Genomic DNA, 27,265 nt, shown 5'->3' with positions numbered 1-27,265 from the left:
AAAAAAGTATTTAAGTGTTTACAAAGTGAGCTAAGCTGGTTGTTCTCAAAGAGCTCATATTGCAATGGGGAAGACAACATATATGGAAGGTGGAACCTGAAAGTAGCACCATTCTCTCTTAAACCTCAGTGTCAAGCCAGTCATTACGGCAGGTTTAAGTAGGGTCAGCCTGTAACCTTATGTCATTCTATTTATTTTGCTCCTAGGATTTAAACTGCTCCATACTGACTGGGGTACTAACCTAATCAGTGGTATTGCCAGAAACCAGTTCACCAATATTTAAGGATTCCTACCCAGGTATTGATAGCTATTGTAATGATCTCAGGGCATAGAGTTGCTGCTATCCATTACCCTGACTAGCATTCCCTCATTTTGCCATTCCCTTCCTACCCTACCTCCTTAAGACATGGATGATGGGTTGGACTTTAAGATGATGATGATGATGATGATTTGTGAAAGAGGGCCTAAACCTGTTATTTCACCACTGTAGGGAACTCTGAGTGTGGAGACTCCCTTCACAAATTCAAACTGACAGCTCATCTGTAATTTGTAGTTTCAGAACTGACTGGGTGACTGAGAAGTTAGTGTATTTCCCCATGATCAAACAACTTGAACTTTGTTTTTGAGGTTCAAAGGTTCTGTGGGAGGGTTTTCTCATATTATTTCTTGCATTATGGTGTTTGGGTTTTTTAAGTGTTCATGTTTTTCTAGAAGACCTATGATCTTTAGTTTGTTTCTATATATCCTGTCTTTGAGATCATTATGTTCTACTTGTATAGAGAGCATGCTTTCTTTTAATGTTTTTGCTTTTTGCTTCTCTTCTTCCAGATTGGCCTTGACTTCCATGTATTCGCATTCCCAATCACCTCTTTTGTTTCTTTGGTGAGATTTGCCCTCACAGATTTAAGTTTTTCTATTCTGCCAATTATTTCTGTTATGTAGGCCATAAATTCTGCTCTCATTTCTCTTTCAAATCATTCAGGAACAGGGTGCTATGGTTCTCTGCTCTCCTCAAAATCCATGGAGTCCTTTCACTCATCTTGTTAAAGATTTTTCTTTTCCTTATTTCTTTTCCTTTTTCTTCATCATTTTCCTTTCTTTTATAGCATTTATTCATAGATGCCTGAACTCACTTACATGATCTAGAGACAATATTTCCTTCTGCTATCTCCCCTGTTGGTTTATCAACAAGGTCCTTGAGTTTTCCTCCTTCTGAAATCATTGGTAATTTAATCTCTCCCCCTCCCCATTTTCACCTATTAATCACTTTCTGACTCCTTCCTCTCTCATGGTGATTTCCCCAGGGGCTGGATCTCAAAGCACCTCAGCATCTTCCCACATTGGGCAATTCCTGATCCACCAACCTAAATATCTTCCCCCAGTGCCTTTTTTGGGGAACAAAATTGGCCCTAGGTGGGTGCTGGGCTTTTTCCTCAGGCTTAGTGGTGTGCCACCCAGCCCTCCACATATAGTGTCTTCTCTCATTCCTTCTGTTCCTCAGTTCTCTGGCCAGCAGGACAGAGTGCTTCATTTCTACCATTTGGAGTTTGGATCTCTATGACACTGAAAGGAGGTGGGGGGCCAAGATGAAGAGCTGAACTCTATTAGAAGCCCGGACATAAGAATGCTCTGTGGTCTCTGTTCTGCTCTCATGCAGAGCTCTGTTAAAGCACAGAAAATTGCTGTAGCACTGAGTCTTGCAGGTTCACCACATTTCTGCACTTTGGACCTCTGTGGGGACAAAAAGTATGTGTATGTGTGGGGGGTTCAGGAGAAAGGGTTGTGTTCCATTACAAGCCAATGGGTTGGGTCATCCAGTGCAGTCTTGATGCCAGGAGCATAGAAAAACAGGGTGTTGAGTGAGTCCAAATTAGATATTAGTTCATGGCATTTCTACCTCTTTTGGTTTTCTGTTGGACTACACCATGGAAACAGCTGAAATTGTTTTATCCTTTGAATAGTTTCTACTTCAGAGAGGATCTGAGAAATCACGAGTATCAGAGAAAACATCTAATTATTCATCTTCTTGTTCATGTGACCCAGAAGTCTCCATTCTTATTTTACTAGAATGAATTATTATTATTATGTCTACTTCACAAGCAATAAAGCTGAAGAATTATCCTTATTGACAGAACTCAAGAGATCTCAGTTCTCCTGATACCCTGTACCACACTCCCACAGTGTCTTAGGATGAAATCTGTTCTTTCAGATCCTCCAATAACGACTTCCACCTACAGAGTTAGATCATACTGCACCTGTTTATTCCAGAAGTGGCCAGGCATTATTACAAAGTGACAAAAGTCTATAGAGAATGGATTGTTTCTTCTTTTTTTTCTCTTCTTTTATTTTTATAAGAAATAAAATTATTAAAAACAGGTAAGCAGCCAACCAGGCTTCTTCCAATTAAACCTTCTAGTCTAGCTTTTTGTGTTCTTGTTCTTTCTAAAAATAAACTCTGCTGGCATGATGCAGAAGGTCCTTTGACAGGCACATTGAACCATCCTGAAATCCTAGTTCTGAAAGATAAACGTCTGTACATGTTTTAGACAATTTCAGCTACAAAGTGTTCAGATTGTCTGAAGTCAGAAAAACAAGTGCACATCAACCCAAATAGGCCTTTTTAAAATGGCACAAAAAGGTAGGCTGTTGATGTTCTAAAAAATTCCCATAAATGCCAAGTTACTTGAAAAATGATGAATTTGGGGGTCCAGATGCATCAATATATGAAAGAAAAACACCAGGAATATTTTGAGATATCATAAGAACCTTCCACAAGTTTGCTGATGTCATACAGTCCATGTTGCTTTCAAGCCAATTCTCTTCTCTGAAAACCCCTTTTAATCGGTTTTTAAATGACCTCATCCAAGTATGGATGAACACACAGATGTACTTATCAAATGCACATAATTTAATCTTATGAAGCATATTACTATCTACATTTTGCAGATAAGGAAATAGCTCAGAGAGATTAAAGAGATAGAAGATATGAGATTAGGCTGAACTTAGAGTTGCTCCCATGCATTCCCTGGAATCCATTTTTCTTTTAAAAATCAATACTTCGGGGGCAGGGAGGGAGAAGGAGCCAAGACGTGAGAGCACAGGCAGCAGCTCAGCTGAACTTTTTCAACATTGCCCTCCACACAACTTTAAAATAAAGCCTTAAATAGAACTCTGGAGTATAAGAACCAACAAAAGGTTGGGGTGAGGCATTTTTCCAGTCTAAGACAAGTAAAGATGTCACTGGAGTGGTGGTTGGCCTGCAGCTCAGTGCTGGTCACTGTAGCAACACCATCAGCAGGCCTTGGAAGTGGCTGCAACAGTGGCAGCTGCAGCTTCAGGAACTCTCAGCCCATAGAAGGCAAAAGTGTTGGACAACTGGTAAGAAGGAAATTACAGAAGAATGGGTGCAGGATTTTGTTGCACAATCCACAGAACAGTTCTGGGGTGGAGAAGAGTACTTGTAGTCATTTAAAAGCAAGCAGGGTCTCTGGTCTCAGTTTTAAAGCAGAAAAGAATACTAGCACTTGTGGCTGGGGGGAAACAGGAGACCTGATCACAGTTCTAGGACCAAGAGAAGTAAGAGCACTTGAGGCTACAGGGGAACAAGGTCCCTTCCTGAGTAAAGACCAGAGCACAGGCCAGAAAAGGAATCTGAACACTTTTCTTTGGATTCTACTACCCAGAAGTGCTGAAACTTACAGACTAAAACATCTGAATATGAAAAGGAAATTAAGGTACGATAGCTTTCCGTTAAACAGAACCACACAAAGAAAGTTATACCAGAGACAATTCATGGACATGAATTGCTCTTTGTTTTTGTTTGTTGGTTTTTCATTGTGTATGTGGAATGTATTTTCATATACAGAAACATGACCTCAGCTGAAGAGCTGTTATATTTTCTGACAGTTATGATCTACTACTTCATTGTGTTATTGTATAACTTTTGATTTTAAAAATCTAAATGAAAAACTGCTTGACTAGCTACACTCATCAAATTAAATGAAAAATTAATTACAAACAAACCATTATTATAAGTCTATCATATCTCCCAGGATATTCACTGGATTTTTAAAAGGTAATGAAACATTCAATAAAATTATTATTAATAATATTTCAATAATAACAAACATATTTTGATACCATTAATAAAAAATTTAATTGCTTATTTCAGCTTTATTTTATCTTTAAAATTTTTATTTTCATTCATGTTTTATAATGTATATAAAATATTGGCACAGTTATATATATGTAAAATTTATAAATAAATGTAAATTATTGGGGATACACACTTTTTTCCCTACTGATAGGGCATGGGATCAAAACATCAGCATTCTAAGGCATAGAGAATTTGTGATCTCCATTAGCAGAGATAATACCCAAACTGATGAAGGCCTAGATTCTTAGAAGATTAAAGAATTTATTCATTTTTTGTCTGAATCTTTAATTTCATCATTGTAAGGAGCTCCTTACCATTGGAGGTCAGCAACTGTTCTGTAATTTATAGTTGTGGAGAGTTGGCATGGGGCACCGAGATGTTTAGTGACCCTCTCTGAGACACACAGCTAATATGTGTCAGAGGTTGGGCTTGACCTAAGTCTTGGCAGCGTTAAGGACAGCTCTCTATCCGCTATGCCATGATGCCTCTCATTAAAGAAATATCAGTCATTTAACATTTTCCTGCTTCACCCTTGGAGAATTTAAGCTCCTAGAGGGCAGGGGATATAGCTGACTCCCTTGTTTTAAATAGGGATCAGAACATTGCCAAAGAGATGGAGGGATTTTAACTTCCTAATTAAATGAAAGAGCAGATGGTCAAGTGTCTTTACATTCACCAGGATGTGAGTCTTTAAGTCAAAGAACAGGGATGCTGAATGAGCAGTGGCATAGCTCCCCATGTTCTCACTTTGCTGTTAAGTCAGCATTGAAATTCTAACAGATGAAACATGTTGCATAAGCTATTTATTCAAGATGAGACTGCTTAAAAGGCCTAATTAAATGAGGGTATGGCTTACATGGAGAGAAAACACTTCTGGGATTATCACTTACTGGCTTCATAATGTCCTGTAGAAAAATGGTACCAGTTTCTAAAACATAAAAGATGCTACTCAAGGGAAGCTAGGTCATGACGACACTCCACTATAAACCTTCTGAAATGATACGTCACAGCAGCTGTATGCTAATTAGTTTAGATTTCAAAAAAAGGTAAAATTATTCCTTATAATGAAACATTACAATACCAGTTATACATTTATATGATAAGAATTGGTATTTAAAGTATAATCACGACTGGGGAGAATTAGAAAACCACACAAGTAGAGTTCTGCCTTTAAGAACAAATGTCCATATGCTTGACACCAATATTCTTCCAATGGGGCCTGATGGTTGTGGAAAATGGACTATAGGAAGATTTGAAGGAGGAAATGATCTGAGAGCCTAGTTTCTTTATTTAACAGGAAAATGAGGCCAGGAGAAGTTTAGTGACTTGCCCAAGATCATATAGGAAGTGGCAAAGCTAGAGTTTAAACTTGGGTCCTTTGACTCCAAATCCTGAGCTCTATCCATGGCATCACAGCACATTGCTGTCTCTAAAAACTGAAATTGAAGATTACTTAAAGGGCAATGGAGAGGCCCATTGTAATTGTAAACATGCTATAGCACATTACAGACGGGGAATTATGCAGAAGTGGTGAAAATAATATCATTAGAGAAACATCTAAGTGGAGGAAAAATCAAGGTTGGGCCAGGAACATAGTGGGAGCCCATGGGCTCCTATCGTATTTCTAGTGCTTTGCATTAACACTTGTTGAGTTAAATAGAAAACCTCTAATAGCTCAGCCTAGAAAAATCCTCTATCACTTCCCTGAATAGTGCTTAAGAAACTTCAATGCCATCAAATTCTGGACAAATTTTTTATGGCTTACTGAAACTCCGTTGGGAGCATCTCATCATTTTTATAAGTAGCGATAATTGGATCAGAGCATATCTACTTCCTAACAGTCCTTCCCTTCGATCAAATGTGAGTATTAATAGGATGTTGGCCAGAGCTGAGTACACTGTGGCCATGAAGGATAACAAAGTAAATTGGATCATGAGGGACTCAAACCTACAATGCCGTCCTCAATTATCATAGCATTTGACCCAACAGAGCTAGTGACATCAAGAGAAGAGTCTTTCTATACAAGCAATTTGGAAATTTGTATTTGCAAAGAACATTCAGTCCACATCACAGCCAACTCCAAGTGGCACAGTGCCAGTGAATGGAGATTCATCATATTACCTCCCATATCTGTATCCTACAAACCCCAGATGAATCCTGACATTTGGGCTGATAAAGAGGCTCAGAATTCAAATCAGAAGACCCAGGTTTGATGCTACTTACTAACTGTGTATCTTAGGGCAAATTGTTGTGCCCCTCTGAACTTCAGTTCTTCTGTTTGTAAAATGGTGACAATACTTGTGTTACTTTGACACAGATGCAATATCAAAAGAGAATGTAGCCTACTGTGAAAACAGTCAATGCAAACTTTTGGCTATATAGGCTATTTGCTTCTGCCATACCTTTTTGAAGAATTTATTCTGATAAGTTAAAAGAAACATTTGGACTTCTGAGTCTTAAAGAAGCTGATTCTCCATTCTGCAGTGATGAACACAGACTTCCCCAACCACTGGCACAAGTAAAAATCAGGGACGGAAGTCCTTGTTATTGGTCCCTTTTCTTTCCCATCTTCATTTATTAAGTGGACATCGTCCGCAAATGTCTGACTGTTCTAAGTCATAGTGGCCTGAAGGTGATGCTGGGCTCTGTGCCAGTTGATTTCTGGTAGATCCTACCAAACTGAAAAATGTTAAGCATGGGCTTAGAAATAGTCATTGTTGTCTATTTTAGAGAAACAGCCTGGCTAAGTTTTACCATCGCCAGAATTTTGGCTATCAGATGAAAAGGATGACTTCTCTGCCAAAAGCAACTCAGGAACCAATCAGTCAATAAACTTTCATAAAGTATCTACTATGTGTGAGATGCTGGCAACACAGTTGTAAAAGTAAAAGTCTCCATCTTCAAGCAGCACAGGCATTTGATCAGGGCAATGCTGTGTACACACATACACACATACACACATACACACATACAAATACAAGGCAACTTTAGGGGAGACAGTGCTAATACCTGGGGAGATCCAGAAAGTTTTCATATAGAAGGGAGCACTTATTTGAATTTGGAAGGAAACTAGAGATTTTAAGGGGCAGAGATGATGAGGGAATACATTCCTGGCATGAGGGATGGATAGTGGCATGTCTCCTGGCATGGAGGCAAGAGGTAGGATCTTGTCTGTAAGGAGCAGTAAGAAGCTTCATCTGGCTGGATTGTAGAGTTCATAAAAGGGAATAATGTATAATAAGGCTGGAAAGACAGGTTGGAGACAGGTAGACAGGTTGTGAAAAGCTTTAAGTACAAAACAGAGTTCATGTTTGCTCCTAAAGGTGATAGAAAGCCACTAGAGTCTATGGAGCAGGGGAGTAATATGGTCAGAACTGTGATTTTTGAGGAGTCATTTTGGCAGATATGAGGAGGATAGAATAGTGAGAGGAGGGAGAGCCATCAGGGGGCTATTGCAATAATTTAGGCAAAAGGCAGTGAGGGCCTGGAAAAAGGTAGTGGGCTACGTATGCGGAGACACAAAGCATGTATGTGAGATGACCATTTATGTAAAAAGATGGAAGGAATGAACAAACCAATGAAATCACAAGTCTTTTAAAGTACTGAGGTCTATGGACGTGTTTTCAGAGGCCCAATTAAGAGTTGGAGGGACTGACAGGTAATATTGTCATTTTAAACTTTAGCCGCTAAACAGCTTGTCAGAGCTGATCTAGAGGAGATCTCGTTAAGAACTAGGTGCTGGAGTTACTGAATTCAATTTACTACTGTTGATTTCAATGAACATACACAGCTGTTATTTCCAAGTTTCCTGTTCAATATATCTTTCAGCAATCTAGCCAATTTAACTGAGTTAGAGACATTTGAGTCAATCTCCAGAGATTTTGGGAGGTCTGTATGCCCCTGGACATTTGTCTTTTGGCCCATCACATGAACTCTTTGGTAGTAGGGACCATGGTCACAACCTGAAGAAAATCCTGAAGAGTTTGCTAAAGGGAAAAGCAGGGTTAGGGCCAGCAAACTGAGAAAAAAGATAAGATCTTTATAGGTTTCACTTTAGTTGACTAAACACTTTACAAAGGTCCCTCACAAAGGTCTGGAAGAAAACTAGCTTGATTCATCAAAAGAGAAGACAATGCAAACAAGAGAGAGCTGGCCCTCTTGCCCTATTGCTAGCTACAAAGAATGGAAAATAGAAAAGGTTGGATACAGTCAGTGCCTCGATTTTCCAACAGCAGATTCAGGTGATTTTTCATCTGTAGCTACTTCCCAAGATGTTGTTCAGTTGTTTCAGTCATGTTGAACTCTTCATGGCTCCTTTTGGGGTTTTCTTGGTAGAGATATTAGAGTGGTTTGCCATTTCCTCCAGCTCCTTTTACAGAGGAAGTACTGAGGCAAATAGGGGTAAGTGACTTACCTTAGATCACACAACTAGCAAGTATCTGAGGCCAGATTTGAACTCAGGAAGATTAGTCTCCCTGGTTTCAGGCCTGGAGCTCTATCCACTAAGCCACCTAGCTGCCCCATCCAAGACATTACTTTCTTTTAAAAAAATGCATCAAATTCTAAAGTAAATTCACCTTCTCAACCTGAAGTCAAGAAGACCTGAATTCACATTTGGTCTCAAACATTTACTGCTTGTATGGCCCTGGGAAAGTCATTCAATTTCTTCCAGCTTCAGCTTTCTCATCCACAAAATGGGGATAATAATAGTACTTACCTCCAGGATTTTTTTGAAGATAAAATGAGATATTTGTAAAGCGATTTGCGAACCTTAAAGCACTATGTACATGCTACTTGCTACTACTACTACTGCTACTACTACTACTACAACAAATAATAATAATAATAATAATACTGCACCTAAACTGGCAAAATTCTAGGCCTGAGACTTCAATGGGATAAATGTGAAGCTCTTGTGCATTAACATTAATAAGAGAGAAGGAAGTGTGACAGAATTAGTGCCAGATGTCAGAAAAACTTGGGTTCAAATTCCACCTCTAACACTTACTGCCTGTATGACTTTGGGCAACAGAGGGAGAGAGGGAGGGAGAGAGAGGGAGAGAGAGGGAGAGAAAGAGGGAGAGAAAGAGGAGAGAAGAGAGAGAGAGAGAGAGAGAGAGAGAGAGAGACAGACAGACAGACAGACAGACAGAGAGAGACAGACAGAGAGAGAAGGAGTGAAAGAGAGAAGGAGGGAAAGAGGGAGAAAGGAAGGAAGAAAAGAAGGAAGAAAAGAAAGAAGGAAGGAAAGGAGAAAGGAAGGAGGTGGAGGAAGGAAGAGAAGGAAGAAGGAAGGAGGGACACATTTATTGAGCACTTGCTATGTGTCACACACTAAACTAAGCATTGGGGATACAAATATAAATGAAGAAGAAAGTCCCTACCCTAAAGGATCTTACATTCTAATAGGGGGAGACAACACATAAAAGGGAGCTGGAAAGTGGGGGATGGGGAGGAGGTTACCTGGAAGGGGTCAAGGTTGGTGGCAAGGATGTGGAATACTCTAGAGACTAAACTGAGCTGGGAGCAAAGTAAACCTCAGTGGGACCCGTCACGAAAGGTCCCATCTGGGGACTCATTGATGAGGAACTGAGGCCCAAAGAGGGTGACTTGCTTAAGGTCACACAGTTGATAACTGACAGAGCTGGGTTTAAACCCACATGTTAAATAATAGAATATGGATGTAGTGTTCTGATCGAGTGTTGTCGGATTCCAAATCTAGTGCTTTCCACTATACCACACCGAAAGTCTTAAAGAAGATATAAAATGCCTAGGGACCAAATGAAGACATACAGTTGTGGGCAGCCCACTGAGGTCATCCATCAACACAGAGACTTTGAACTATATATTAGGTAGACACTACTGAAAGACCCTGAGTTTGCTTCAGAATTTAACAGGAGGAGATCAAGTTGGATTGCGTTTGGGAAATTGTGTAAAGCTTCCTATGACCCTGAATCATTCCCTGCCATAAAAGCTAATCTCTTAGCTTTGATATTCTCTATCTAGATACTATAAATCATAGAATACCACAATCCCAAAAGAATCAATCATCCCAGTGACCCCAAGGGAAATGGAGAGATCAGCCTATCATGTATGCTAATGTTAGCATAGAAGATATTACCAAAGGAGCATATGATGGAGAAAGGAGGGCAGGTTGATCTTTTGCAAGAGTAAAGAATAACAGTTGGACAGGTTGATTGCCTTGAGGTATTCATGAAATGTTAAAAGATGCAAGGGAAGGTTTTCAATGCCTTGGTTAGATACTTTATGGCAGATATGTGGGAAGACATGACCATGAATCACAAAGGATGAGAAAGTCTGGATAAGCTGTCATGTGTAAGGATGGAGAAGTAAGAAGTATCACCATTAATAATCGCAGACCCAAGAAAGGGAGGATGAACAGTCTTAGGAGCTGCTGGCTTATTCCATGTGCACAGCATTACCCACCAAGCCATTTTTGTTTCATTCAACAAGGCTCCTACAGTAGATAATAGCAGTTGGTGGTGCAACAATCTGCAGAAGTTACTTTTCATTTTCCTTAAGTCCTGGGATAACCATGATTGATGTCATGGGATCTTAGGGGCATAGCTCTAGAACTGGAAGAAACCATAAAGACTGTCTAGTCTACTCACTCTCATTTTATAGATTGGGAAACAGAGGCCCCAAGAAATTAAATGATTTGCCCAAATCAGAGAGTGAGATGTAAATCCCAGGTCCTTGGACTCCACAGGCAGTTTTGTTATTGTTGTTGTTTTTCCATTGTACCATAGCCATATGGGCAGCTAGGTGGTTCAGTAGAGTGCCAGGCCTGGCTTCAGGAGAACTCATCTTCCTAAGTTCAAATCTGGCTTTAGATACTTAATAGCTGTGTGACCCTAGGCAAGCCATTTAACCTTGTTTACCTCAGTTTCCTCATCTGTAAAATGAGCTGCAGAAGGAAATGGCAAACCACTGCAATATCTTTGCCAAGAAAGTCCCTAGTGGAGTCATGAAGAGTCAGACACGACTGAAAAGACTGAACGACAAAAACCTTGTTCATGGCTGATGTGGGGGTCAGATGAGAGGCTCTGTTGCCAGTGTTCTCTGAAAACCATGCACAGTTAAACAATCTTGGAAACCAACTGGCAAAGGCTTTAAACTTCAGTCATAGTCTAAGACAAAAACTCTGGAAAGAGAAGAGCTATTAAAATAAAGACACCCTTTCTGGATGATTCTCAGTTTTAGAAACATATCTTAGTGAATGGCAAATCATTTCCATGTATCCATCTCACTCTAAGTCTTCATGGCTGGGAAATCACAACCCAAGAGGAGGCCTTTTTTCTCTCAGGCCTATTAACAGCCGGGTCAGAAGATAATCCGTTTACCTGGAAGGTACATGTTGCCTGGCATAGACATCAATAATTTTAGAGCTTTCATTTCTGGCTGAACGAGGAGACATTTTAAAAGTGTCTCAAAGTTTTCGCTTAAAATCTGGCTGCATCATGAACTACACAATGTTTCCAAGTGATTAAACTGGGAAAAGCTTGTTCTTTAAGCTTTGACAACTTGAATCCAGAATAGGCAAGAGTGTTACTGGCTGAATATACTGATAACAAAAGCAAATAGCCAGGCTACCTCTGGCAAGGCAATCTCTGATTTCCTGGGCAACTGAATCAGATGTTCCTTTGCTATCATCAAAGAAATCAAGCTCTTATCTTTTCATTCCAGATGCACTAACATACTGCGTACAGAATAGAAAGAGTTTGTCATTCTGCTTCCATGATGTGTCATGAAATAACAACAGTTAAAATAATCCCAATTCTTTAAGCTGTCTCTAGTGAGCTAGATACACATAACATAAACTCCGGAATGCCTTAGTTCTACTCCCCAAAATGCTAGAGAAAGGTAAATTAAATATAAATTCTGTGGTTCCCTGAGAGATTAGAATCATATAATGTTAAAGCTGGAAAGGATTTGAAATATCAGAAAGTACAGCTCCATTATTTTATAGGTAAGGAAATTGAAGCTTGGAGAATTTAAATGAATTACCCAAAGTCACACAGTCCAGTGCTCTCTCCCATACAATACACTGTTTCAAGAAAGATGGTGGGACCATTGGAAAAATAATATCTACACCCATGTTATCTTTATTTTCCTCAGAATTGTTCATCACTAGTAAAATCCCTTTTGTTTTCTGCTGAAGTAGCTTGTATACCCAACAAGCTAATGTAACAAGCATTTATTAAGCTCCTAATATGTGCCAGGCCCTGTCCCAGGTGCTAAGGATGCAAAGAAAAAAATTGAAGTTTACCTTTAAAAAACTTCTATTGAAAGGAAAACAACAGACACAAAGATAAGTAAATAATATACATGTGTATTTATGCACATGTATATTCATGCCCATATATATACATATGCATATGTGCATATAAATTCTATCTCTAGATTTATGATCTTATGGTCTTGTTATAAAATAATGGGAGGGGCAGGAAAGGAGCACTAAAATCTAGGGGAGGGAGGCAGGAAAAGCAGTATATAGAAGACAGTATTAAAGCTTAGCTTTAAAATGAAGTAGGGATCCCAAGGGACAAAGGTGATGAGGTAGAGCTTTCCAAACACATAGTGGGAGATGGCATGCTGTCCTTGAGAGCTCCAATAGCCAAATCTGGCTGGAATATAGAGTGGCAGTAATGTGAAATCAGTTTGTAGAGGTAGGTTAAGAAGGATATTGTAGAGGCAATAGGGATACACAAAAGCTTCTTAAGAAGGGGAGTGACATGGTCACTCAGGGATGCTTTAGGGATATAAATTTGAGAGTTGTATAGAAGTTGGGGTAGAGAGAAGAAAGACTGAAAGCTGGGAAACCAATTAGGAGACCATTACTATAGTCAAGGTGGGATGTGAGGAATGTCTAAAGAAGAGTGGTGGCTATATAAATGGAAGGAAGGGAATAGATGCAAGAGATGTTGTAAGGATAGAATTTACAAAACTTGACAACTGATTGAATAAATAAGTTAGGTAGGTGACAGTGAGAGTGAAAATTTCATGATTATTTCAAGTGTTTGAACCCGGGTGATGGGAATAGATGGTGGTACCCTCAGCAGAAACAGCAGTTTGGAAGAGAGGTGGATTTGGGGGAAAGACAATGAGTTATATTTTGGTAATGTTGAGTTTGTGATGCCTATGAGATAGCCAGTTGGAGATGCTCAATAGTTGTTTTGATATGTGAAACTGGAACTCATGATAAGACTAGGGTGATAGATTTGAACCATGGAAACTGATGAAATTACCCAGAGCAAGTGTTGGGAGAGAAATGAAAATAGCCTAGAATAGAGTCTTTGGGCTTAACTACAGTTAGAAGATGTGGCACAGATGAGGATGTAGCAAAGGCAACTGGAGAGTGGTCAGAGAGGTGGTAGTGGTAGAGAATGAGAGAATAGAAGAGAACAGTGCCATGAAAACATCCAGGGGGATGGATGATCAACAGTGCTAAATGCTACAGGGAGATCTGGAGGATGAGGACAAAGTTCAGGTTATCAGATTTAGCCATTAAGAGGCAACTTGGGAGGGAGTAGCTTCGGTTTAGCCATGGTGTTTGAAGTCAGATTTCAAAGGGATGAGAAGTAAATGAGAGGAGAGGAAACGAAAGCAAGGAAGCAGACAAAATTTCCTAGAAGTCTGGCTGGGAAAGGTGACAAACATATAAGATGACAACTTGAAGGAATGGCAGGGTCAAGGGAAGTTTTGGAAGGATGAGAAAGGTCTAGACAGTAGGCAACAAGGAAGAAGCCAGGAAATGGAGAGAAACTGAAGTTTAGAGAAAGGGTACCAGAGACTGATTGAAGAGGCAAGTTGCCAGAAGACAGGAGGGAATGGGATCAAGGACACAAGTACAGGTTGACCTTAAGAAGGGCCACCTCTTCTCGAGAGACATTAATGAAGGAGGAGAAAATGATGCATGAATGAGGTGGGAGGGGTTTTGAGGTGTAGCAGGGAACTCAGATGCTTTCAAATTTATAATTAACGGAGGAGATAAGATCCTCTGACGGGTGGTGTTGGAGGCTTGTGGAGCAAAGAGAAGGCTTAGAATAGACTCCGGGGCATTGTGACAGAGAACCCGTTAAAGAAGAAAGAAAAGAAAGCTGTTAAGGCCCATAGAGATCAGTTAACAGAAATCTGTAATAGTGCCAGTTGGTATAATCATGTGACCTCCAGCAGCACTAAAGTCAAAGTTGGCAGAATGCAGATGTTGTGGGTATCCCCGGGCTAAGTCTGGCAAGACATGAGCAGTGACAGATCAAAGAGGAAAGAAAATTGAGATGTGAGGTCAGTGTACTATACTTTTTCATGGAGAAACACAACACAGTCTGAGGTAGTGTAGGTGACAGTGTACCTGTAGAACAGGACCATACACCCAGCCAGCCAGATCATAAATTAGCTTTCAGGGCTTAGCACTTGCAAAATATCACCTAACTTCCCACATGTCTTGAAATGGACACAACACCTTCATGAGGCAGGCTCTTTAGTTATTATCTCTATTCTTCAGAAGAGGAAACTGAGATGCACAGAAATCGAATGTCTTGACGAGGGTCACACATGTGGTGAGTGTCAGAGGCAAGACTCCTCTCTTATCTCCACATCTGCCTCTGTTTCCACAACGCCACCCTGAGAAAGGCCATCCATTTCATCTTAAATTTTGTTGTTATTGTAGTTCAATAACTTCAGTAATGTCCAACTCTTTGTCATCCCATTTGGGGTTTTCTTGGCAAAGATACTAGAGTGGTTTGCCATTTCCTTCTGCAGCTCATTTTACAGATGAAAAAACTGAGGCTAGGTTAAGTGACCTGCCCAGGGTCACATAGCTAGCAAGTATTTGAGGCCAGATTTGAACTCAGGAGGATGATTCTTCTTGACTTGAGGCCTGGCACACTACCCGCTATTCCCACCTAGCTGCCTATTAGGAGATTTTTCTATCTATTGAGCTAAATTTTGCCTCTCTGAAACTACCCCTATTGGTGCTAGTTCTGCTCTCAGGAGCTAAGGAGGACAACCTTAATTCTTACTCCACAAGGCAGCCCCTCCAAGGCTCCAACCAAATGGCAGATGAGCCAATGCTTACCTGACCCACATGTTGCACTGCAGTCTGTCCAGCTGCCATATTGCCAAAAATACTCTGGCTTCTCCACATCATTTTCAGTGCTGCTATCTTTCCGTATTGTGTACTCATACTTTATGCCAGGGTTAGTCACTTGGAATAGGAGCTGAAAAGCAAGAGAAAGAGTGACCTCAAGCTGAGTCATGATAATTTATTTTTTAAATTGCATCTGTTATTTTATTAGTTTTAGAAGATTCCAGTAAGGACTTCCCTCTACCAAGGTAGGTTGGTAGGTGAATGCTCTGCAGCTTGAAGTCTTAGAGTGATACCTAGGGCACTGAGAGGTTAAATTATTTGCTCAGAAACATACCAGTATGTGTCAAAAAGGGATTCAAATTCAGGATTACCTGACACAGGGACCAGTCCCCTATCAACTACATCAGGTTGGCTCCTCATGACTTAATATTCACGTGCAAAGACAGAAATCATAGAAACTATTAAAGATGTAAAATAAATATATCAGGCCTTCCAAAAAAAGAGTCAATCATGGAACAAAATAAATTTAGTGACCTTGAATTTTTTTTTTATGGTATTTGGTTTTGGTGAGTATTTGGGTCATATGTTTATGCAGTTAAATATCTTGGTTTAGTGAGCAATCCTCCCACATCCCATTGTTCTGAAAAGTACATCTGAAAAGTGCCACCTCATTTAAAGTCCAGCCCTTCCTCTTGATATTGTATATTACCTGTATCCACACAGATTCATTGGTAGGGCCAGCTGCCCTCAGATTTTCCAGGTCACCTTTCCTGTCATACTGGAAGACTGTCCCTGCCAGCTTGTAGTCTCCATTCCACTGGATAATAAATCCCCCATTTAGGTAATACTTTTCTGGGTCTTCACTTCTGACAGCCAGGAAGTTTCCAGCTTCTTCAACCTCTATGACTCGAATGTCTCTTGCTCCTTTTGGAATAAGCCCAATGTCAACATAGCCTAGGGAGATAAGAGAGATGAACCGATTAAATTCAATAACTGTTTATTAAGTGCCTCCCATAGACGGTACACTTGGGAAAATACAAACATCAATAAAACCCTGTCTCTGCTCTTATGGACTTTACGATAGAGTGAGGGGAAATTATATATGTAAAAGTACAAAGTAGAAAGAGAGCTGGATCTGACCCCGAGGATTTGGGTTCGAATGCTTGTTCTTCCACTTACTTTAGTCAAGTCACTTAACCTCTTTGGCCATATTTGGTTTTCTTATCTGAAAAATGAGAAGGTTGCTCTAGATCAGAGGTTCTTAAATTGGGGTCCATTAACTTGGGTTTTTTTATATTTTGATAACTATATTTCGGTAGAATTGATTTTCTTTGTAATGCTATGTACTTTATTTTATGCATTTAAAAACATCATTTTAAAAAGGGGTCCACAGATTTCACCTTAGTGCCTAGGGGTCCAGGACACACAAAAAAAGTTAAGAACCATTCCTCTAAAGTCATTGTCTTGTTTCTAACTGTGATGATAAAACATGGTAGACATAAAATTATTGATAATCACAGGACAGGACAAATCATTGTTCAGCCTAGTGGGCTGATTAAGCTGTCATGGTGCAAGAAGCTCTAAACTGTTGTTTAACTGAAGGACCTGAAAGAATGGCAGAATGATCTGCTACTGTCTTTTCAGTTTAGGTTCAGTGGGCTTGCAACCTTAGCTGGCATCATGGACCTTGAGAAAGCAAGATGAAAATGCGCAGGAAGAAAAATCGTGGTTTTTGTTTTTAAGGCTATACATACAAATGAAATGCTCCATTGGGAAAAAACAAAACCATGATAGACATAGATAGATAGATAGACAGACAGACAGATGAAACATCAAGATTTCCAACATAGGTGAATGATGGTACCCCTGACCAATATAAGGAAGAATTCAGAAGGAGCAAGTTTTGTTTTTTATTTTGAGGGGAGGAATGTAGATCACAAGGTCAGTCTTAGAGATGTTGAATTAGAAGGACCAATGGCAAGACAAGGTGGTATCTAGTAGACCATTGGAAATGTACTATGGAAGTCAGGAAAGAGGCACAGCAGCGTCCTCATATAAAAAATACACATTTCTAAAGATGTATGTATCTCCCCTTAGCATGCCATCTTCTCGTATCTCGGTATATCTCTTGGTTATTTATTGAGATTGGCAGAATACCATAAAACAAGAAAATCTGAGAAACTCAGTGCTTTAAGAGAGGCATATGCTCATGACATATACATATATGTGTAATACACACACAACACACACACACACACATACATATATATATATATATATATATATATATATATATATATAGAGAGAGAGAGAGAGAGAGAGAGAGAGAGAGAGAGAGAGAGAGAGAGAGAGAGAGTTCAATTTCAAAAACTAGCTTAATATTGTTAGGTGAATTAAGTTTAGATGGAAATCCTAAAGATTCAGAGGTTGATTTAGCATTAATTTTTCTGTTACACAATTTTTGTTAAGTCAAATATTTTACAACTCTCAACTAATTTCTCTTCTTTTAGTCTCTCCTTCCTTGAATCCATCCTACATACTGCTTCTGGACTATTTCCCTAAGGATACACATTAATCATAGAATTTTAGTGTTGAAGATAACCATCAAATTATATCTAGTTCGTTCTCTCACTTAATGAAGACTCCTTCCTAACAGCTTCAATAATGATGAAAAAGAATTCACCTTTCTACAGATAAGAATTATTGTCCTTATTTTACAGATGAGATTCAGAAAGATTATTTAATCTCTCTTGAGTCACATAACTAAGAAGTTTCATAGTTATGATTTGAACTCAGATCTCTTTTGATTTCAAATCTAGCATTGGCTTCACTATTCCACAAAGTTCATTTACTCTCTTTTTTTGAATGTTTCAAATAATGACAAGTGTATTACCCCTTTCAAGTTATTCTCTTCTACCATTGAAATTCTCTATATCAGGGGATGTTAACCTTTTTTATTTTTTTGTCATTGGCCCTTCTGGTAGCCTGGTAAAATGTATAGACTTCTCAGAATAATGTTTTAAATGCATAAAATAGCATACATAGTATTATAAAGGAAATCATAGGTTAGCAAAAATAAAGAGGTAATTTTTTTTTTCCATTCAAATTCACTGACACACTGAAATCTATCCACAGACTCCTTAGGGTTCCATTAATCACAGGTTAAGAACTCCTGCTCTTCATCATTAGAATGTGGGCTAAAATCTGCCTCTAACTTTGGCTAATCAAATGGGACCAACCATTTGGAGAAACAATTTTTCCTGATCCAATAGGTACCTCAGTTTATAGATGAGGCTATAGATAACTGAAGCTCTTATGATTTTAACATATTTTTAAAATAGGAAATTAACATATTAACCTAAAATATTAACACATTAAATGTTTAACATATTAAATAGTAACATACTAAGCTTTGTGCAAGGAGCTATGCTAAGTACTGCGAATAAAAAGCTGAACATGACAGGTTCCCTACCTTCAAGGAGCTTAAATCTCATGGAAGGGAATACGTGGCTAGCTAGCACAGTGGATAGAGTGCAGGGCCTAGTAGGCAGACTTTGTAGGTTCAAATCTGGTCTCAGACATTTACTAGCTCCATGCCCCTGGGCAAATCACTTACCCCATCTGTAAAATGAGCTGGAGAAGGAAATGGCAAACCACTCCACTACCTTTACCAAGAAGGGTCATGAACCAAAAACAATTCAGCAAAATTCCCATTAAGAAAACAAACAAACAACTGCCTTTCAGTGAAACACTTTAAAGTAGAAATGAAATGTCTGTTGAATGTGACTATTCCAGCTGAAGTTTGCTTGCTTGGAGAAGAGAGCTAATTAAAACCATTAATGTATAAACTCCATCTGGGAAGAAATATGCAAAGAAGGCCTCCTGGGAGACAGTACATTTGGCTCTAGAACTGGCCGGCTACACAGAAACATTTCAGAATGACTTAATGCATCGTACTCCTTTTTGTACTGGAGACTATGAAGGAAATGTCAAAGCATTAGAAACCATAACCACCACCATTTCTTGCTAACAAACCAAAAGAGGGAGTGCACACCAGAATATAGGAGGAACTTAGTAATAATGGTAACGGTAATAGATTACATTTATATAATACTTTAAGACTGGCAACAAGATTTCCTCACAATAACTCTGGAAGGCAAGAATAAAATAAAGGGATTTATGGACCAGTTGGCAAATTAAACAATCACTAAAAAGAAGAAATAATTTACCATCCCCAAATTCTGTCTGACTGAAAAGGATAAGCTCTGGGGAACTTGAATAACCAAATGATACCTTGCTAGATTTGTAATTACACAAGTATGGGTAGTCCTTATACTGGTCATTGATTCCAAACTCCTTATGTCATTTGCATATCTGGAAGCTGTCACCTAGGCTTGCTCATAGTCAGACAGCTAGGAAGTGTATAGGGTGAGATTTAAACCCAGGGCTTTCTAACTCCAGACAAGTGGGGCACTGCTCCATTTACCACACCATGCTACCTCCAACAATGCAGAGGACAGTACTGCAATGCCTTCTCATGCCAGGGGACTCTTGCCCATGACTTTCAATCAGTCTTCCATACAAGATTTACCCAACATGCTGGAGGATTTCTTCTGATTTTCTGAATATCTCTAGTGTACCAATGCGGCACTCAGGTTGTCCATCTATTACCTTCTTTTAAGGTCATAGCCTGTTATGCTTCTAGGATAAAATACAAAATTCTCATCCGATAAGATATAAAAGCCTTCCACAATTGGGTTCTTATCCACTTTTTCAGTCCCTTTTCACATTTCTCCTCACCCAAACTCCATTTCTGTCGAACTGGCCTACTGGCTGTTCTCTGTATACCAAATTTCATCTCTCATTTCCATAGGTTTGTCCAGGGACTGTCTTCCTCCCACGTTTGCATTTCCTCTTCACCTCTGTCTCTTAGAACTCCTGGCATCCTTCAAAGCATAGTTCAGTTGCCACCTTCATCAAGTCTTTCTTGATCCCTCCAGTTGCTAGTATTCCTTTCCTCTTTAAATCACTTCATATCTATCTATCTATCTATCTATCTATCTATCTATCTATCTATCTATCTATCTATCTACCTATCTACATATATATCTACACACACACACACACATATGTATACACACATATACACACATGCATACACATACACTCATATATATATACATACCCATACATACATATATACACACATATGTATACATATGTGTGTGTGTGTGTGTGTGTGTGTGTATTCATGTTGTGGGGCAGCTAGGTGGCACAGTACACAGGCCTGGAGTCACAAAGACTAATCTTTCTGAGCTAAATCTGACCTCAGATACTTCCTACTACAGGACCTCAGGCAAGTCACCTAACCCTATTTGTCTGAGTTTCCTCATCTGTAAAATGAGCTGGAGAAGGAAAGCGCAAACTTTTCCAGTGCCTTTGCCAAGAAAACCCCAAATAAGGTCAGGAAGAGTCAGACACAACTAAAACCACTGAACAACAACATACATGTTGTATCTCACTAGTAGAGTATAAACTATTGAAGGCAAGAGACAGTCTTTTGTCTTCTTATAGTCAGCACTTAGCACTGTGTTTTTCACATAATAGATGCTTAACAATAATTTCTGAATTTGAATTTCATTCATCATTCATTGAACAGCACCTAAGTGCCTACTATGTTTGGGGCATTGTGTTAGGTGCTAAGTATACAAAAACAAAAATGAAATAAACTTTCAAGACCTCAGAGAGGTTTATATTCAAATAAGCAATGGGGTTAACATTTATTAAGTGTTATCTGCTTTGTGCAACGGGCCATAATAAGTGCTGGGAATACAAAGCTGAACACACAGTTTCCCTGCCCTTCAGGAGCTTAAATCTCATGAGGAAGGGAAGAGTGCTTGTAACTTTTACACAGATAAATACAGTATAATGCAAGGGAGAATGTAATACAGGCAAAGGGTTAGAAAAGAGGAAATAGATGATTTCAAAGAGAAATGGAAAGAATCGTATAAGCTGATGAAGAATGAAGTGAGCAAAACCAGAGGAACAATTTATGCTGTAGCATCAATATCATAAATATGAACAATTTGGAAGACTTTTATAAATTGATGAAAAATGAAATGAGCAGAACCAGGAGAATAATTCACATAATAACAATGTTGTAAAAAACAAACCACTTTTGAAGCTGTAAAAACTAGGATCAACATAATAACCATTTATGATTCCATAGGACTTATGATGAAATATGACATAGAGGTGATGGATTTAGGGTATGGAATGAGACATAAGCACTTTGGTATATGGTCATTGAAGGAATTTGTTTTGCTTGACCATGCATATTTTTTACAAGAAATTTGTTTATTATTATTCATCCTTCATTTTTGAAGAGGACCAGTGATGTCATGGGGTACTATCTTGATTTGCCCATGAATTAGATTTAAGTAACCGAAAGACAGAGGAGTCTCTCAGGCATGGGGGCTCATGAGAAAGATCAGGGATATATTCTACCTAAAGTCAGTAACTGAAGCTATGTGCATCTTCAAGGGAATGAGCTCTTCAAGGGAAAGATTGTACAGTCTTTTTTTTTTTTTTAAAGAAGATAGGGAACAAAATCTTGGGGGATATATAAACTTAAGGTAGTGAAGTGACCAAGAAGGAGTGGTTAGATGGGAATAGGAAAATCAGGTGAGAACAATGTCACAGCAACTAAAGATTAAGAGAGTGTGAAGAAGGAAGAAGTGGCCAACAATGTTAAAAGCTGCAAAATGATCAAGGAGAATCAGAAATTGGAAAATATCTTAATTAGATTTTGTAATTAAGTCACTGGAGACCTTGGAGTAGAGCTATTTCTGGAAACTGATGAGGATGAAATCCAGATTGTATGGGGTTGAGAAGTGAGAGGTTAGTAATGAAGTGAAGGAAGCAAGTATAACCTATTCTTTACTTGAAAGATCTGACAGACATTACATTATCTGAAAAGTCCTTAGTCATAAATACTAGGTGAAACTTAAAATAGGGAGGTATATACTCTCCAAAACAATGACTTGCCCATCGTAGGCACTTAATAAATGCTTGTTGACTTGACTTGGCTCCAAAGCTGTTTACCCCCACACTGGAAATGGTCCAAAGCAGAGTCAAAGTTGAGGAGGAATTTCCTATAAAGTGGGAGGTCCTTCAGATACTCCTTTTTGCAGATGACACTGTGTTGGTTGTATCAAGCCCCAGAATACTGCAAGCCTCCTAGACAAAACCTGCAACTCCTCAAGAGTTTAACTTAATCATCCTAAAAGGAAAAAGCGAGGGAATAGGGAGTGCCTATTATTTGGATTATGACAAACAATCAGAGGGATATTATATAGATATACACACAGATATGCTTATGGAGATATGTATACACATACATACATACATACATACATACATACATACATACATACATATATACACACATGTACATGCATATACACACACAAATGCACACATACCCATATATTCACATATATAATGGTGCCCAGGTTCAAATCCTGCCTCAGATATTTATTAGTTGTGTCACCTTAGGCAAGTCAATTAACTTCCCGAGCCTACAAAATGAGGATTTTAATAGAATCTATATCACAGGGTTCCTGTGAGGATCAAATGAGATAATATATGTAAAGTGCTTCAAAACAGTGATTTGGTGTCATAGATAAGGAAGAGAGTGGGTTGGATTGCCTTTAAAAATTACAAAGCTCCTTTATCAACCCCCAATTTTCCCAAGAAACAAAGGCCCATCTTTTTGATATCAGTATTCAATCCATGTTATTGTATGACTGTGAGACATGGATACAACAGTCTCTGGAGAATTAAAAAAAAAAAGGATTCTTCAGAGGACATCAGAGAGATACATGGCAGGTGTGAGCAGATTACAACACATATCAGACTGCAACACATAACAAATAAGGAATTATTTAAAAAAAACAACAACAACAGAGTAAAGGATGTCTTTAAAGTACTGCATAATCCAAAAAGGAGAGGCTAGCAACACTCTACTGGTATCCTTATGGCATCAGGAGAAAGCAAGAAAGGCCCCCAGCACATTGTGGGAGGGGATGACCCCATGTGGCAAATTAAGGGAAGAACTTGAACAAGAATAGTACAGGATGGCTGGGCATGGATGGGTTAGAATCTGCATTACTGGAGGGAACATCCACATCAGGGAGGTTACAGATCCCCTGAGTATTTTAAGGAATGTGTTTCCTTCCTTTAATGCCTCTCCAATTGTCCCAGCACTCAATCAATGAGCTTTCCCTTCCTCTGAATTCTTACAGCACGGAGAGTCTTTATCATTCACATACTTACCATAGAGACCCTCCTATTCTTTTTTAAAGAATGTTTTTATTTTATTTTTCTTAATTACATGTAAAAACAATTTTAACTTTTTAAAAAATATATTTTTTGAGTTCCAGTGATTCCCCTTGAGGAGAGGGACAGGAAATCTTTTGTATCTTTAGAACCTAGAACAGTACTGAAATATGTTTGGAGATGATGATGATGAGAATGGTGGGAATAAGGATGTGGGTAAAGTGTATTAAAGAGATTCATCTAAATTTGTTTTTTGGCAATTTTACCAAAGTCTGTTGACATGTACTTACTCACACATATGCTTTGATGCTTGTTTTTTTTCCTAGTGGGGCTCCAAATTGTGTCAATCATATACCATGCAAACAGTATTTTCTGATGTCTTTAAAAAATGTGAGTACTGGTTGAATCATCTCCCACCCTCACTGCATATTTAATTTTTTTCCTGAATAAACTCCCTTATGAATGTTCAGTGCTTTTCTCTGAATTAACCCTTTCCCACACTAATGGCGTGTATCCCTTTTCTGGATGCTCTGAAGACTCGCAAGATAAGCTTTTTGATGGAATCTTTTACTAAATGGATCACATTTATGAGGTTTTTCCCTTTTGTGGATTTTTCATGCATGTAAAAACTTTATTATCCTCAAATGCCACAATCACCCTGTGGGGATTGTGAGTGGACCCATCAGGCACTCAATTTTGCCAACTTGATGTATATGGGAGACACCCACCTTCTCAGGCTGCCTTCAGTCTCAAACACTTTCATGATTTTCAAATCTAAGTTTGCCTTAGGCCCCAGACATCCTAAGCCCTCTGGTGAGATGTGCTTTGAATATCCCAAATGCATCCTTAATATACCCTGCAATCCTCACCTGAAAACTGCCAGCACTCTCTCCTCTTCCATACAGACGTATTAAACTAACCACTCTCTCTGCTTTCATATATTCATCACAAATACCCAAGGGCCACCTTCCTGAAACACCTATTCCAGCTATAACCAGCATCAGGAAGATGACCTTTTGTTGCCTATGTACTAGAGAGGTTTAGGGGAAGGGGAAGCAGTTAATTCACATCTAAAGGCCATTGTGAGTTTTCTTCCCCTAAGCACACAGCTTCTACTTTTTCTAAGCTTCGCTTCTTCAGTGGAACCATTAGGTCCTTATCCAGGTAGACTAGGGGACACAGCAGGAAGCTCTAGCCCTAAGGGTCAATAGGAAACTATACAGCTGCTGCAGAAGATTTACCTGCCTATCCCCGAGTCTTGGGAAGCCCAGAATGGGAACCCACCAACTAGGTTCTCAAAGGGTAGCGATAAAAGCCTTGAGTATCCAACAGCCTATAAACTTTTGAACAAATGATAAGGTACAATGGAGTATTCAAACTAAAGAAAATCTTTTTAACTATGCTCTAGAGCCTGGACAAAATTCCTTTGGTTTCCAATCTCTGTCATTCTTAATAAAAGATATGAAAGTAAAAATGGCTTATAATATCAACCCCAGGCAATTAATCTATAGCCACTGGCTTGCTTTTCTGTTATGATTTATACTGTCACTTGATAGCACATAATGCAATTCTCACTGAAGGCCAAGGTCTAGTGATTTATGTGAGAAGAGTCTAGCAAAAGAACAATTTATGATCTCAATGAACTCTAGCTCTCCTTGACAGGCAGACATTTGCCTTTAATAAAAGCCCCTACTTGATGGGGCCAAAAAACACAACAGAAGATAGATATTAAATGAAAACAAAACTAGGCTTTCAGAAAGCTAAGCTGAGCATCATGAGCTATAGTCTTATTATCTTATATACACTATCTTATTTGATCCTCACAAGAATGCTGTGAAGTAATTACTAAGTGCATCATTCCATTATAGCTGAAGAAACTAAGTCTGAGGAAAGTTCAGTGACTCAGCTAGCTGAAAGTCACACAGAAAGTAAACATCTGAGGCAAGACTTGAAGGCAGGCTTTCTTGACCCTAAGACTGGCACTCTACCCATTGTGCTACAATCAGGGTAAAAGAAAGAGTGAACAATAGGACCAAATACTCTTCTCTAACTTTTCTTTTGTAAGTAGCTCCTCTGCTAAAGAGATGGGGACTAGAGTAGAGTAGAGTTTGGAAATGAACTTTGTATCCTATTTTTTTCAAGGTGAAAAATTTTTTTTCAACCATGTTGAATCTTTCACTTTTGAAACTGAGTTGGATTTCTGTATATCCCAGGCAGGGGAAGTTGTAGTTTATTTAAAGTGATTAAGCCAAGAAAGTTAAATTCATTACACTGTAGTTTTAAAATCTGTTAATAAGCAATGCTCACAGATTAAGTGATTTCATTTTATGAGTAATGCCACGAATCTTGAAGACTAAGATGCTGTGTGTGGTCTTTTCATAGGCGTCTTGGTTAATTGTTGCTAGAGGAGCAGAAGTTACTGATAGAAGCAGTGATTTAGCCAAATGGTTTAACAATTGAGATGGAAGTTATAGAACATTCTTCAAATTCCAGCTTTTATTGCTATGTCTAGAACTGGGCAGAAATCAAGATAGGAGAGGGGGCCAGGACTATGGTCAGAAATTTGGTTAAACAAGAAAGGGTCTGGCTTCAGGCACCATAAGTTGGGAATGTTCAGCAACCAAGACCTAGAAACTCAGTAAAAGTGAGGAAGAAGAAACATATAGGTATTTTAGCTTGAAGTAGACAAGACATTTAGGATGGAAGAGTTCAGGTAGCAGGGATTAGGAAGCCAGGCTTGCAAGACTGAGGAAGAGAGGAACAAGGATCCCAGTAAAAGGTCTAAGAAATGAGCACTTATAGATTCACAGTATGCAGTAAGGAATTACAGGAGTGTCGGGGCAGCTAGGTGTCACAGTGGATAGAGCACTGGCCTTAGATTCAGGAAAAACTGAGTTCAAATCTGGCCTCTAACACTTGACACTTACTAGCTATGTGACCCTGGGCAAGTCACTTAATACCATTGCCTAGCAAAGAACAAAAACAAACATACAGGAGCATAACACTTGGCAAGGTTTGTAATAAGCACAGGGCACCATCAGGAGTAATAAAGCTTGATCTCTATACGTCAAAATCTTCTGATAAAAGGGTTCTGTATATATTTACTAAGCAGATTCCAAAATAGTCTCAGACTGGTAACAGGCAGAAGTAAAGGCATCTATCTGGAGTGTATACTTTCCTCTTGATTTTTATCACACTACTTTCTCCAGGTTTGTCTCCTACTTGTATGACTGCTCCTTTTCAGTCTTCTTTTCTGTTTCATCATCCATATCATCTCCCCCCCTTACTGTAGGGCTCCTCCCAGGCTTTGTCCTTGCCTCTCTTCTCTTTTCTGCCCTCTCACTTGATTAGTTCATCAGCTCCCCTGCACTCACTTTATCATCTTTGGACTTACAAACCTATACAACCAGCCCCAAGCTCTCTCCTGAGCTCCAGCCTTATATCACCAACCAGCGACAGGGTATTTAAACTGGGTATACCACAAACATCTCAGACTCAATGTGTCCAAAGAATAATTCATTTGTATTTCCCCCTTAAATCCATTCTTCTTTTGAACTTTTCTATTTCTGAGGAGGATACTACAATCTTTCCAGATAGACAAATGAAGATTATAAAATAATGGAATTAGGTGAATTCACAATTGGTCAAACAACCTCCAA

At 38.9% G+C, this 27,265-nt stretch overlaps 1 protein-coding gene across 2 annotated transcripts in view; it reads right to left on the bottom strand.

The window, feature by feature from the left end:
- Positions 1–27,265, bottom strand: part of ADAMTS12 (ADAM metallopeptidase with thrombospondin type 1 motif 12) — a 534,685-nt gene that overhangs the window by 107,516 nt on the left and 399,904 nt on the right. For both annotated transcript variants that reach the window (XM_020995368.2, XM_020995376.2), the window contains exons 15-16: positions 15,976–16,220; positions 15,255–15,396 (exon numbers count right to left, since the gene is read on the bottom strand). In XM_020995368.2, coding sequence (XP_020851027.1) covers positions 15,255–15,396; positions 15,976–16,220 — 387 coding nt within the window. The remainder of the gene's footprint in view (positions 1–15,254; positions 15,397–15,975; positions 16,221–27,265) is intronic.

Source organism: Phascolarctos cinereus, unplaced genomic scaffold (assembly GCF_003287225.1).
Source record: "Phascolarctos cinereus isolate Bilbo 61053 unplaced genomic scaffold, phaCin_HiC Scaffold_4;HRSCAF=312, whole genome shotgun sequence".
NCBI classification, from domain to species: domain Eukaryota; kingdom Metazoa; phylum Chordata; class Mammalia; order Diprotodontia; family Phascolarctidae; genus Phascolarctos; species Phascolarctos cinereus.
The sequence above is the reverse complement of the archived record's forward strand: the minus strand, read 5'-3'. Positions and strand labels throughout refer to the sequence as shown.